General features: G+C 44.2%; 2 protein-coding genes across 3 annotated transcripts in view; one reads left to right on the top strand and one right to left on the bottom strand.

The window, feature by feature from the left end:
• Window positions 1–1380, top strand: part of rftn1a (raftlin, lipid raft linker 1a) — a 38169-nt gene extending 36789 nt beyond the window's left edge. For both annotated transcript variants that reach the window (XM_053863945.1, XM_053863944.1), the window contains exon 10: window positions 61–1380. In XM_053863945.1, coding sequence (XP_053719920.1) covers window positions 61–453 — 393 coding nt within the window. In that variant the 3' untranslated portion in view covers window positions 454–1380. The remainder of the gene's footprint in view (window positions 1–60) is intronic.
• A 19-nt stretch (window positions 1381–1399) lies between these two features.
• oxnad1 (oxidoreductase NAD-binding domain containing 1) lies at window positions 1400–6899 on the bottom strand. The gene is made up of 8 exons (XM_053863946.1): window positions 6765–6899; window positions 6290–6405; window positions 5994–6060; window positions 5812–5915; window positions 4368–4509; window positions 2627–2875; window positions 2034–2142; window positions 1400–1920 (listed from the first exon to the last, which is right to left on the bottom strand). The coding sequence occupies exons 2-8, from the start codon at window positions 6397–6399 to the stop codon at window positions 1763–1765; spliced, it is 939 nt and encodes a 312-aa protein (XP_053719921.1). The 5' UTR covers window positions 6400–6405; window positions 6765–6899; the 3' UTR covers window positions 1400–1762.
• Window positions 6900–14512: the final 7613 nt, after the last annotated feature.

The following is a 14512-nucleotide window of genomic DNA, read 5'->3' as shown; positions in this document are numbered from 1 at the left end:
GGAGACAGGAAAGACGCGGCACAAAGCAGAAAGCTGTCAAACACTTGCGTTTGATTTCAGATGCTGAGCCTCAAGGGTCGCAGCAAGGCGAGAAAATCCTTGACTGGAGAGACGCCCGAGGAGAGGAACCAGTCCCTGGTGATGGAGATGGACAGGTGGAGACCAAGCTCTAAAGAAGGAAACTGGATCGAGAGCTGGAGCAGCGGAAGGACTGAGGACGGCGGAGAGGAAACGGAGCGGGAAGCGCAGCCTGAGAAGAGCCTGCTGTTTCTGCCCGGCAGCCGAGCGCTTGAAGGGCAGGAAGTGGACACGGATCTCGACGGCATCCTCACATTCAGGCCGGACCTGTCCGTCAGGTGGACGGATGTGTGTCACAGGGATGCAGTGGGGAGCGACGCGGAGATGAAGAGGAAAGAAAGCATCAGACAGCAGCTGTTTTCGGGCGTTTGTTGACACGTCCGGTGTTCAAAACAAAAAGCGGTTTGTTTGTCAGGCCGAGCCTTTAAAGGGAAGTTTTTCTCCCTGAAGACACACCGTTTCTATACCAACACTTCTCTGTTAGTAGGGAGTTTAGTGAAGTTCACTCAGCGTTTGATGATGAAAGTGCACAGTCTGTCGTCCTAACTGGACTTTGTTAAAAGCGATGGACTCACTTGGCCTATGTTTATGTGCTTTAAGATGAAGACAACACCAAGGGACCGCAGTACTTTTACACGCCTTTTTAAATTCCTGACGACAAAAGCGCACTGCAGTAGGTGGCGAATAAGAATAAGAGCAATACAGCTGGTAACTGCATTTACAGGTCACAGGTCATTCCTCATTTCAAGTTTGCCCATGCTGTCGAGCATGTTGCTGTTCAACACTGTCCTCCTCAAAAAGACGCCCAAAAATGAGGTGCCCTCATGAGAGTAAACTGTTTTCACTGTCCATTCTGATCTTAGCGTTATCATTTTGTGTCTCAAGAGTGGAAGTCCAGATTGAAACTTTGGATTTTCGAGTCCTCGTTCCCCCACACCGACAACTTAAGACGCTGCCACTTCACGACGTACCGATTCTTCAAGTTTAAACGACTCTGTCAAAAATGAACCGCAAGTTCCTCTGGGATTTAGTTGACAAGCGCAGTGGCTTAGTTTTACATGAAGCTCGGTGACACATGGGACCATAACAATATGACCAAATAGGAAGCTCAATATTTCATTGAAAAACTGAACAATGTTATATTTAGTTCAATCACACCCTCCCTCCCCCGCCCCATATCATAACAAGCTCCACTTGTTCAGTTCCTCTGCTTCAGTTCTGGATCGCTCGTGACAGATCTCCTTTAGCGCTGTGAGATTTCAAGACAGGAACATGTTTTGTCAGGTTTTTGTCCGAAGACAAATAAATGTTGATAATAAAATCTGCCTGTTGTTTTATTTCCATTAAAAAAATCACATCATCGTGCGCGGGAGCATCTGAAGAGCGAGTCACCCTCAGCCCACCCGGAGGTTCCATTACCACCACGGCGTCCCACTCTGGGAGAGCAGGAACTGCATGGGAATGTGTGATTTGGGCTTGTGCAGGCAGCACAACGCGAGTGTAACATGAAGTCATAAATAGAGTCTGAGGTGTGAAGATTCCTGGAGGGGGGGAAGCAGACAGAAAAATGAAGGAATATGGGTTCACTAGCCCATTTCCAAATTTTCTGTAGCAGCTAGCAGCCACTGCTCGACTTCCTATTAACCTGAGAGTAGGTCCAGGAGGAGACAACCCCCCCATGTTTCTACCACCATTTCTCAAAGAGGATTCTGTCCTGAGAAAGTCCCAAGTCCTGGAGGGTTTGTGAAACGGCTTCGATCATAGGAGGGGGTCCACAGAGGTAGCACAGAGTCTTATGTGGGTCCACGTGAGTCCGCAGATCCTCCTGTGTGATTCGATTGTCTGCGGAGAAATGAGACACGGTTTGGAGTCTTATTCGTGAGTGAGTGCAGGAGGACGAATGGAGGAGAAACGGCTGAAAAAAACAAAACAAAACAGTGAACGATTGGACTCACGGTTGACAAAAGGCTGCAGGTTTGGGTCGATGTCCGTGCTCTGCTGAGTGACGTGGAAGCTGCAGGAGAACTGGTCCGGGAACTTCTCACACACCTGTGTGATGGAAGCCTGGAGGAGGAGGCGGAACACTTGGTCAGTCAGCGCTGTCTGACTCCTTCAATAGTAATGTGAGTCACACATCATGGAGTGCATGGTGGTGCATTCATATTCCATCTGGCATAAGTCTCTGATAATACAGAAAATCCAAAACCAAATCTCCACCAAGATACTAGTACTTAGTGGGACGGTTTTATTACTATTTATCAGAGTAAACTACTCAGACTTATTCAAACTCAGGTCCATTGAAGCGCGCGATTGGAAGTTAGGTTATTTTTCCATGTAATTCTGAGATAAATTCACTTGAGTTGTGCAGTACATTTATGGTCGATCACTATGATGTCATCCTTAATCTTCAAACACAAAAAATATTTTGCAATTTTTTCAACATAATCCAACTGACTCACAGACTGCAGTATTTATACTGTTACTCTGAAGGGTTTCAGTTTCCGCCCATGCACTTCAGCATTACTCCCATGGAAGGCCAGTCTATCACCTTAAAGAGCAGCTCCTCGCAGCTCTTGGCGCTGTAGCACAGGTGAGCAGACCCGATGTTGTAGTTGGGACCCCCGGCAGCACTGAGGTTGGAGCGCAGCAGATCCGCCGTGTGCAGGTAGATGGAGTAGAGAGGGTTGATGCCCACCCCGCCGGCCACCAGCAGCAGGTCCACACGCGGCTCCGAGGGGGCCGGGTCGAAGAAGAACTCCCCCCCGACACGCATGGCCACATCGGAGCCCACGGCGCACTGAGAGGAACAGCAGAGGATATTTTCACACCATCTGACTCTTAACCTTCGCTGCACGGATAAACAAGAGCGTATTTCAGGAAGATGATAAACAAGCCAGTCTCAGGAGATCAACCTTTGGATTATGAAAAAGAAGAAGAAGAAGAAGAAGGCAGCGGAGAAGCTAACGTCGGGGTCGGAATCTTTTGAAGCGGTAAATAAATCTGCTTTTGTCGAGAGGAAAACAGAGGAATCAAACAAAAGAAGGCTCATCAAACGATCGCCGAGCTGAAAATATGCTTTTTATTTATATTTGGTGGCACTTGAAGCGATGTTTGCCGTCGAGCTAAAGTGGAACAAACACAAACACCTGAATCAATCACACCTTTGTCTGTTTTTCAATTTAGAAAAGTGGAACTCGCACTTCAGTGTTGCAGCCTGGACATCTGAAAACAGACATCAAAAGCCGAGGTGTTTTCAGCCTCGTGGCTCCAGGCCTCATGTGCCACTTCAACTGAGTCTCTCTATGCGTCCGCTTATGACAGCCACTACTAGGTGAGTGTACTGCTGACTAACAGTTTGAGCTAGCAGCGTCTCACAACGCAGCCCTGTGGAACCTCACTACTTCTGAAGCGGGTCTAACGTTTCTGACACATCACGGAAACAGAGGGAAAAGCCTGTTCATGAGTCATATTTAGATGTTCATCTCACAGTTACCACATCTGTGCTCCAACATTTGCAGCTGAAGAGGATGAGAACACCTGAATATATTGGGTGGAATCATAGCCACGTTCATGAAAGAGGATATTTAAGGAAAAATCACTGCTAAAACTTGTCTCAACATAAGGATTTCACTAACACAGACCTATATATATATATATATATATATACACACACACACACACACACACACACACACACACACACACACACACACACACACACACACACACACACACACACACACACACACACACACACACACACACACACACACACACACACACACACACACACACACACACACACACACACACACACACACACACACACACACACACATAATCCTGTTCCCTTTTAGCCAGTACTGGTTCAACAGTAAATACAAAACATTCATGACAAAATTTTTGTTTCTTCTTTTTGTTTATCATTTTAGTACTTTCCACAAAATTTGTCGAAAGAAAATTCAACATATATTTTTAAATACATTTCCTTTTTATCTTAGGTGCTCGGTCCATTGTTTCATTATGATTTGTATTCAAATAAGATGCATGTAAAATAATGAAATAAATCGTCCTTGTGACTTTAGTTTCCGTCACGTTTCGCAGTCATCGCTGCCTTTCTTTTGGCATGATGGCCCCTCACAACAGTCACAGTTTATAATGTGGCCCTTTAGGGAATGTGACCGCCCACCTCTGCACTAACATAAAAACTGTGTTACACAGTGGCAACTTTTTCCCCTTTCTCAGTATAAAAATTGGTCTGAAAACCTTGACTGAAGTGCAGCACTCACCCTGGTGTGAACCCAGTGAGCCGGCGGGTGTTTGGCGTATTTAACTGCCAGTTCAATGACGCCTTCCCTCTGCAGCAGCCCGGGACTGGAGCACATGGAGAAGCCCCCCACCTTCTCCACACCGGGGATAAAGAAATCCACCCTGCGATTATACACAGAAAAACCAACATGTTTTTATCGAGGCGTTGCCCCAGAAAATGCACCACTGGCACTTTTTTTACAGCAGAGGTCAACATGTGACTGACACGACCTTTCACCTCAGGTCATTCTGGAAACCAGGCGTGGAAAAAATAACCCAGAATCTACCCACTTGTTTTTTTTTTCTTTGTTTATTCAAATCTGAAACAATGAACAGCTGGACTGATGTTCCCCCGAAACAATAGCTGAAGCAGCTACACAAGCCTCAGCTGTGGCGTGAATAAGGCGCCACAGTAAAAGAGACGCACACATACGTTCCGCCCACCACTTCCTCCTCGCGCACCTGCAGACAAAGGCTTCAGTTTCTCTCCCACCAACATGAAAACTCACAAATCTGCATCACAAGTCCGGAGCTGCGGGCGAGCGCGGCAGATTTGATGTGTTTTCGCCACCGCCCACCTACAGTATGGACTCCAGAGCAGCGCGTACCGGGTCCACAGAAGCTCATTACCATTGGCAGAGATCACTGGGAGGCAGTTGCTCGCCAACACTTAACTTCATCTGAAGTGAAAGTATATTCGCCACAAGAGAGCACCACTCCTGAACAGAGCAGAGGATCTAAACACTTCCTCCAGTACTGTCCACATCAAGAATACTTCACGGCAACAGTGAATGATTCTTATTTACATCGGATGGAAACAATAATAATCGTTGTTCCATCGACATATTCACTGTTACACTAGCAATTACTACTTGTGCTTTTCATCGTCTTGTTATGGCAACAGTCGTGATGCCACATTTGATCGACTGGTGTCCCCCATACTATTGTGCTGCTATTATGTTTATGGAGGTCAAAACGCCTCAGTAAACTAACGAAGACAGCAGGACTGGATCCAGATCACAGTTCGAAATAAACCGCAGTTCCGCCCTGAGAAACTCTTCATAGAAGAGGCGCTGGTTACAGACAAGCATAACGAGAAGCAACGCCGCCATCTAGTGGTCAAAAGCTGTTATGACAGGCAAAGAAACGGTAAAATGAATTAATGAAGCGGTCCACATTGGAGCGAAAGGTAAACACTATTTCATTAACAATATAATACATTATATACATACATATATACATTAACAGTTTTTGGGTTTTTTTTCAACGAAAAAGTTATTCAAGATGTCAGACTATATTATTTCCACAGAGAAGGGAAGTGTCCACTTAAAAGAGACGACAAGAAACTAAAGATTAGAGTGACTGAGGTGACGTCAACAGGTCATGGGTTCAATCTTCCACCAGGCGAGTTAACCATTTACTCACCACTGTCCTGCTTTGAAGTTGAAGTCAGGATGCACTGCTATCCTCAAGCGTTTGACGGTCTCCGACTCGTCCACTATCCCGCACACTTGAGCTGGATACAGAGCCTGGATTTACATTGTCAGTTATTTGTTTAGGCCACACAAACACAACAGTGGAGGTCAAGGGTCCAAATGTCAACTCACATTTTGTCTGTAATTACTCGCCGTCCTCTCCAGATGATCCATCTGCCTTTTGGAAGTCATACTTCTTCTGCAAACATTAAAAGATAGTGACAGTTTATTACACAGCTTCTAACCCAAGCTCACATACACTTTAGACAAGCTTTTATATACAACATGGGTTTTCACACTGACCACCTCACCTGTACACAATCAGAGACTCTTAAAATAAACAGTGGAGAACTTGAACATCTGGTCGCTCATGAGACTTTTTTGAACAATCATAACAAAACACATCGTTTCATGCCATAAGAACGAACCGTGTGATGGAGCAGCTGATTCCCAGCGGGCGGGAGCTGAGCTGAGCAGCAGCAGAGAGCGACAGACAGAAGCTTCTGCCGGCGGAGGTCAGGAAGCAGGGGGCGCGCATGGTGACCTGTGCGGTAAACAACAGGCGAAGTTCAGGGAAGTCTCGCGAGTCTTGCGTAAAACCCATCGCGGTGTTTAGCCGGTGTCGGTACAACGGTGTTACATGTATTTGCATCTTCAATCGCGTCACCCTTCGACTACACGCAGTCAAGATGAGTCTGTGTGAGGAAATGTACCAAACAAGTCGACTGTACCTGGAAAACCAGGAACAATGAGGCATGAAATAAAGGACAAGTAAACACAACAGGGCTCCATTTGTAGGGTTTCACAAGTTGTGTTGGTAACTCGCCGAGGAGCGACATTTACACCGGCAAAACCCGGATACAAATAAGCGTCCCGACACATCCGCCAGCCCGGACGACTCACCTCAAACAGTGCGTCCGTATTCTATCAAAAAACGTTCATGTTTGACTGCGGAATCTCGGTGACAACCTTGGTCACGTTACATGACAGGAGAGGTCTCTTCTTCTTCTGTATCGGAACTGCGGTGCAGCGGCCACCTGCGCCCCCCTGCGAGAGTTTGTGGTACATCACCCTCAAATATGACACCTTTTACAAGTCGAACCACTGCTTAACATCCCAGGTTCAACATCAACTGATGTGTAACTATAGAAATAAAAGTGTAACGATTTAGCCATAAATATGTTCTGGTTAAAAGAGTATTTTTCATTACTTTGTTTTCATTTTCCTCTTTTTTTTAATACACACATAAGCGATATCTAGTTGCTGTTGAAGATCATTTATGGGTCTATGAGATCTGAGATCTGTAAGATAAGTGACAATTACTCAAAGTACTTCAAACCCAAAATTACATTCATCCAATTACCTCAACTTCATTTTATATAAAAATTATATGGATTTTTTAATTGACTATAATGTGTTGTGAATATTTCAAGGTCGTTTTTTTACAGACACACTTTGTTTTCTTATGAACACATTAGTTTTGTCCATATTTGGTTTTCATTTTTTTAAATATTTTATTGAAGGAAAAGGACAGTTCATTTTGTGTCTAGTTTTTGTAATTACCAACAGCGAAAGCCTCAACAGAAGCCTGCCTTTTCCCTTTTTATTTAAATGCACACACAACCTCTGTATATTTTGGTCTGTGAGAAGAACCTCTCACTGGGTGAGTGGACAGTCTTCACATGGAAAATACCCACCGTTCCCCGAAGAGCTGCTTCCACTTGGCATCTTGCCTGCAATGGAGCTGTGGCCCACGTTTGTGTTCATTCCAGAAGACACAATTTTACAACTGTGTTCACATCTGAAGGAAGTGATGACACAGACCAGCCAAACTGGCCATTTACCTGCAATAGTGTGTTTGCACTAGAGTGTGTACATTGGCTGTTGTGAGGCTTGTGTTTCTTGACTTAATTCCAGGTCCCAGTTGTTGTTTCAGTTAGTTTGTCTCGATGCAAAACGGAAATATTCAGTAATTGTTGGATTCCTTACAGCATTCCAGAAGGTTTCGCAGGTGATGTTCATCTGAGTTTCAGCTTGAGGGTTCCTGACTCTCCAGCAGCAGCTCAACCAACCCAACACTTTTATAGCTGCAACTGCTTGTTTATCGTGTTTATTTTCAAACCTGTGTTTTGTTGCATGTAATTACTATTGTCGAAAGCTGGCCTCCTGTGTTTGGAGTCCACATGGCTGGTTTTCCTGAGGAGTCCAGTTGAGCAGGTCTGCTTTTGCGTGTGTCACTGCCGTCCCTGGATACAGTAGCCGCTGCCTGCCTGTCAGATGTTTTTGTTAGGCTGACTCTACCAGTCCGACTGGCTGCCTTCCTGCTGTCGTTCCCATGCTGAGCACACCTTGGTTCAACCTGTTGTTCGATTTTTGCACAATGACATAAAGACAATTAACGTCTCACAATGACGAACCACGCTCATGAGCACGCATGCGATGCCAAGGCACCACCGGCGTCACTGTCTGCGCACAAACACAGACGCAGGCAAGATAAACACTTGTGTACAACTGAATGACTCCAGACCTCTGACACGTTTAGTGACGCTGAAACTGTAGCTATGAGGCAATGACACACACGCACTTTGGTAAATGTGTCATGCGTTTCATGATCCTCACTCTTGAAATAGAAATTGGGCTCAAGGTTTGTTTCACTAGGTCCAGCTAGATAAAAAAAAAAGGAAATCCAATCTCCTCAGTCAATACTGAAACTCAAACACTGAAACAGGGTGTAGAAGAATCTTATCAGATGTGAACAGAGAGCTTTAAAAAAAACATGTTTATTACACAAGTATTGATGCCTACCAGATATAGAACAACAGGAAGCTATGCCAGACACCTGGCCTCAAACAGCAGCTGGCACCTAAACAGGGGGAGTTTTGTGTTCCATCCCACTCTGGCGGTGGAGTCAGGACTACAGACTGTCGGCCCGGGTTGAGTTGTTGCTGCCTTGTCCACTTTACACAGAGCCCTTTGTCTCGCACCTTAGGATGCAAACTGGTGTATAAATACAGCTATCAGTAATGTCAGTCATCAAGTTCTGAAAGTGTTTCAAAATGGTCGAAAAGACGCGTTAATTGGTCAGAGCAAGTGTATTTATAGCTCACCCTTTAGGGCGAGTCTCAAAAGTGAGTGAAAGTGCCGACGGACTGACAGAGGAACCCTTTCTAATCTAGGTAAATAAGTTAATCAGTCTTTAAATGAGTTTGGCATTGAGTGTCCAAGTATTTGAGATGTCCGTCTTGCTGTAAAGAATAATAGTAAAAATAAAGAAATAGGGCTGTCATTAGACTATAATATTGAATCTCATTTAATCGCGCAGCAGACTCTGCTTGTGATTAATCGCAAATTAATCATACTTGTAACTTAAAGGAAGAGTTTATTGAATTTAACTTCTGATTAATCGTGAGTTAACTCTGCCTTACTGCGATCAAAAGAGGCATTTTTTATTCTATTGACAGCCCTGTAATGTATCATTCATATAAAATTATATGTAAAAATATTCGTGTAAAATATAAAACCAACATTTTACTTTCCTTCACCAGAAAAAACTGTACTGTCAAGCTGCTGAGGAGATTAATGATAAGTCAGATATTAGTGTCCACCCATCAACTCATATTAAAGTAGTTGATAAAAATGTATCCTTTACAGTTCAATCAATATTTAATAAAAAAAAAGTTCACCTAACAAGCAACAAATCAATTGATGGATGAATAAAGTATTGCAATCGCCAAATGTGATCCAGTCTTTAGTTTATATAAGTTTGAAGTCGAGTCAACAAAAGTCAACTTTATTGTGGTGTGCACACAGGTGAGTGAAGGTGTTGGATCTTTGCTCAGGGTGATCTTCAAGGTCATGCGAGTCTTTTAATCAACACTATAGGTTGGGGTGTCGTGGTGTCTTCACCACGATGGTCACGTGTGATGAATCATGTGTCACCCAGCGACAGCCAGGTCGGTGCTGGTGCCACGTCAAGGTACTGCCCGGTCAGGTTGCAGTCTTCCTTCAGAGCAGGCTGGAATCAGCCAGGAGTGGTTTCTCGCTGCACCTTTGATTGATGTGCTCACAGAGAGCGCCAGCAGAAGCATCCGGAAGTAGCGCTCCTGACAACACCCCGCGCCCCCTCCTCCGCCTCACCTGCTCCAACCGGCGCCAGCTTCCACCAAGGAAAGCGTCAGATGTGAAGGTTTTCAAGGAGATACCTGCCGATCACGTGGCCGAACCCAACGTTATTACAAGTGTCTAAATTTAGAACAATAAGTTCACCCTCCACTCCAGTAGCCAGAGGCCGGCAGACGTGGGCGGGGCTTATACAAAGCGTTTCATTTTAGTTATTGATCCCAAATTGTGGCGCGTTGCTAGGCGACAACAAGCCCCGCCCAGCGTCGTCACGTGACCGCGCGGAGTCCGCGAGCCAATCGGGAGTGCGCAGGTGAGCCGAGAGTTTCGAGGAGGAAACCTGCTGGTCCGGTAGACTTGAACTGTTCCACACACACTTGCTCCACTCGGTGAAGCGAAGGCAGCACCTGACAGGTGGGAGAGGGCGCATGGAGACCTAAAGGACGCCGGGGTTTCCTGCCCGGAGCATGGATACCAGTGCGCCCGCCTGAAGGAGTCGGACACTTGCTGCTCGGACGGAGGCTTCGTATTTCAGAGCCGCTCTTCTCCCAGGTGTACGCGCTCAGGTGAGCCTCCTTAGACACATTGTTCACCGGTGAATCACGGCTTTGGTTTACTCACCCGCTCGCACGAACAATTAAACCAGTTGAGCGGCGCAGTGTAAACACTTGGTGGATGAGTTGGTGGAAGCCTGCTGAAGTATGGAATCAGAGTCATAACGCTGCTTACTCGTCTGTTTGATGACAGAAAACTAAATGTCTTGCAAGCAAACCATCGTTAGTTGTATTGGACAGTGAGAAACAATACGAGGATCGATCAAAGCGTCGCCTACACTGACCTCTATAGGTCCAAACGCACAGGTGGCGGGGCGGCTGTTGGTTCTGAAGCCTGCCAGCAAGCGTAATAAAGCGGGTTGATGGACCCGTGTCATGTGAGTCGGCGTGAAAGTAGCTTTATCACCTGACAATACGCGGCCTAGAATTGAGCTTCATTCTAGGGTCATGAGTTTGGTGACCCCTGGGCTACAGTACGCAGGTGGTATCAGGTTCTGAAACCGCTGATGTGTTTGGTCGGGATTAAGGTTACACTTGCTGAGTTAAAGCTCTTTACATAAATTACGAGCAAGGCCATCTGGGTTTGGAGTGTGGAACTGAAAATGTTAAAAGTTGTGGTGAGCACCATCATTGCAGGTTTATGGAGGGAAATTCCTTTGAAAATGGAAAGTCAGTCTTATCTTTTTATCGTTTGGGTTTGGTCTTGGATCTTACAGTGCCGACCTGTTGATGATTTCTAGACGTAGTCTTGCTTAATGGCTTGCTGAAAGTACAATGCATTTATTACGAGGAGTCTTGTTGCCAAGGCCACTGTCATATCCAATTATTATTATTTATTTTTTTGAGCCGATATCAATGGCTTTGGGGGTACATACATCCTGGTTTCAGATATCCGATCCATCAATTGACCATGACAACAGTGTGATGTGACAGTTCCAGCAGATGCAGTGGTCATGTCTGGGACATGAAAAAAGGAGCTGAGCTAAAGGGCAGGGCTGATGCTCCTTCATTGGGATCATAAACACCAGAGGGAGGAAGAAGTGCTCTTGTAATTCGATGAACACTTGAGGACACAGTGGGTTTGTTTATGTGCTGGAGATGGAGTCAGGCCATTCTGTGGGCTGCCATTGTTCAGTTGCAGAGCTTCAAATGATCAGACTAGTGACTAGCATTGAGAGTAAATGATTAATTGGGTTTATCACGTGTAGATTAATGACAGTGAGAGTTGCCGATTGTTGGACAGAACCACGAGCAGAACAAGGGTCACAAAACAGGGACAGGGAACTGCTGAATCAACAATGGAGAACGAATGCTGGCCTATATTTTTCTGTGAAATGTCTTAAAGTAGCATAAAAATCCATTCTAAGACTATGCATTTGTTGCAGTTGCCCCTCCTGAAGTCAGAATGACTGAAAGGCCCAAGTGGTGGAAAGCGTTCTTGCCCAGGAAAAAGGATCACAAAACAAAAGACTTGGGTGCAGACTTTGACCCATTTGCACAACCACCCGAAAAGCCAAAAGACCCAGGGAGCGCCACCAAATCCACTGGTGACCATTCGCAGTCCCACCAGGGCAGCAACACCGGCGGGAGCTTCCTCAGCGACGAAACCTTCGATGACTCGCGCTTGGAATCGGTGTTCAATGACCAAACGTGTCGCAGGAACTTGAACGTGTCGCGCTCCGGTCGGTTCAAGGAGAAGAGGAAGGTGCGCTCAACGCTTCCCATCAAGGATACGGAGAATGTGGCGGCCGGGAGGGAGGATGTTCGGTGATGAGCTGCGAGACTGTTGCACGCGAGGATGGAAATTCTCTCTGAAGGAAAAGACGGTGGTGAAGATGAAGAGGAGCCGGTGTCGTGGTGGCGGAGCCTGATTCGTTTTAAGTTTCATGGATGACGTGGAAATTTGGTTAAAAGACTTTCAGGCGCGAACAACAATAACAGGTGATGACAGGGAACCATTTCACTGAAGATATTCAGGTCACATGTTAGCATGGACAGTGAAACAGCCATTAAATATCACTTTTATTGGACAATATATGATTCATCTAACAAGTCATTTGACTCTATAGTAAGCTAATGTAAAATGAAGTTCTACATTTGCTGTCAAATTCACATTGTTCTGCATATTTCCTGTAAAGGTGTGATCATATAAAGTTATCCCAAGTTAAAAATATTTAAATGGAAGATAAATTCCATTAAATAAGTTTTGATTTGATAGACAAGCAATCATCTTCAAACAAGTTAAGAATTATGAAGTTATTTTTGTGGATTAAAATAATCAAAATATTAAAGCATGCTTTTATAAATAGGCCGTGTCGATACTTTAAAGTTGCACGTATTGCATCAAAAGAGATGTCAATGAGTCAAAGCCCCAGTCATCTTTATTGATATCCCCAAAACTGTATAGAAAAAGTGCCTTGAGAAAATGTACTTCTTTATGTTTACACAATGTTGAAATAGAAGGATGCACCTTTCACAAATGCTTTTTGGAAAAAACAATGTGTGATTTAATGATTATAAGGACGGTTAATCATGGTGTGTGTCTGCATGTCATTTTTGATGTTTTTTAACGGATGAGTTTATGGCTTTTATGTGGTTAAAGAAGTAAAACTGTTCCAGCTGAGATGCCTTTTATTATTGGATGAAGGAGACCGAACAATGAAGTGAAGATGCAATAATGTGTCCAGTGAAGAGATGTGAAGTCCGGCTGATGTAGTCTGCTTTTTTTTTTTTTTTTTGAAGCTGAATGAACCAAACAAGCCAAATAAATATCACTGTCAAGATTAGCCATTGTTGACTCGTCTTTTTTTTTTTTTATTAACAAATCAAAGTAACCAACTCTGCCAGGTTGTCAGTCGATTTCAACAATAGATTGTTTGATAATGTATAATTACCTCGTTGTGCGACAGGTAATGAGTCTGTGTCATTTAACAGGGAGGAGTTTTTTTTTTTTTTTTTTTTGTTTCTTTGTTGCTGCGGCTGTTTTTGTTGTTTGTCAGCACTTGTTAGTGCGCATCACTTGGCTGGAGCAGTTACTGCCACATGCAATGCTATGTTATGAACACACGAGGGCAAAGTAGGTCAGACTTGTCCGGTTTGTTAAGAGTTGTACTTGTTGGTCCGTGACAAGTTTAAGACTAAAACCAATGGCAATTTTATTCAGGTAATTTAGAATACATTTGGTAGGTAACTTCCTCAAGAGTTTACGAGGTTACGGTTTACAAACCCTGAAGAAAGCGCCTTTTTCAATGGCCATCGCCAGGGTTGTGTTGCCTCACCTGAATTCTGGGCATAGTATTTGTAACAGACTGAATATAGTTTTTTTTTTTAATGTTATATATCAAAAACTTTAAGTGAAGAAAGAGGACACAATGTATGGATTCAACATGCCAGGGAAACTAAAAGGTAGATAAGACGTAGTGTACTTATCTGAGTGTACCTGTATACTGACTACTCCTTTTAAAAACTTTAGTCTGAAGACCTGTTAAATTTCTTATACACCACATTATATGGTTTGCAATACAAACAAACTTAATAAATTTAACTTGGTGTGCTACGTTGCAGAGGCCCATTACAAGCAAAGGCCTGTCTGAGTCATGGACTCCAGAGGGTAAAGCAGTTGGGTGGTAAACTTTCATTTCCTGATGGTGTATATTACTCACTTCAAACTACAGGTTGCTTTGATGCCCTTGTGGGGCACCGTTACACTTAACCTGCGGTTATGACCACCAACATGTTCCTGTCTAACCCTCCTGGGTTACAGGCCATGCTGACTGGTAGCATGTAATCTGCTGGTGCCTTAAAAAATCTGAAAAAAAAGATAATTTTCTTTTCTTTTGTGAATTAATATCCCATTTGTATTTATTCTAATAGGAGCTAACAGGCTGTTAAAACAAAACTTCTTTTCTCCCCCAATAATGCTTCACTCCTTTCAACGGTTCTTTCTAAGGTGTTGAAAATAATGTGTTTTTTTTCCTT

This window comes from Synchiropus splendidus, chromosome 4 (assembly GCF_027744825.2).
Source record: "Synchiropus splendidus isolate RoL2022-P1 chromosome 4, RoL_Sspl_1.0, whole genome shotgun sequence".
Taxonomy (NCBI): Eukaryota; Metazoa; Chordata; class Actinopteri; order Syngnathiformes; family Callionymidae; genus Synchiropus; species Synchiropus splendidus.
Note: the sequence above shows the minus strand (reverse complement) of the source record. Positions and strands in the feature narration are given on the sequence as shown.

Coding starts and splice junctions, on each gene's coding strand:
- oxnad1 (XM_053863946.1), bottom strand. CDS start 6,399: ATGCGCGCCCCCTGCTTCCTGACCTCCGCCGGCAGAAGCTTCTGTCTG. Junction 5,916..5,993: donor CGAGTAATTACAGACAAAAT/GTGAGTTGACAT, acceptor ATGTAAATCCAG/GCTCTGTATCCAGCTCAAGT. Junction 1,921..2,033: donor CCTGCAGCCTTTTGTCAACC/GTGAGTCCAATC, acceptor ATTTCTCCGCAG/ACAATCGAATCACACAGGAG.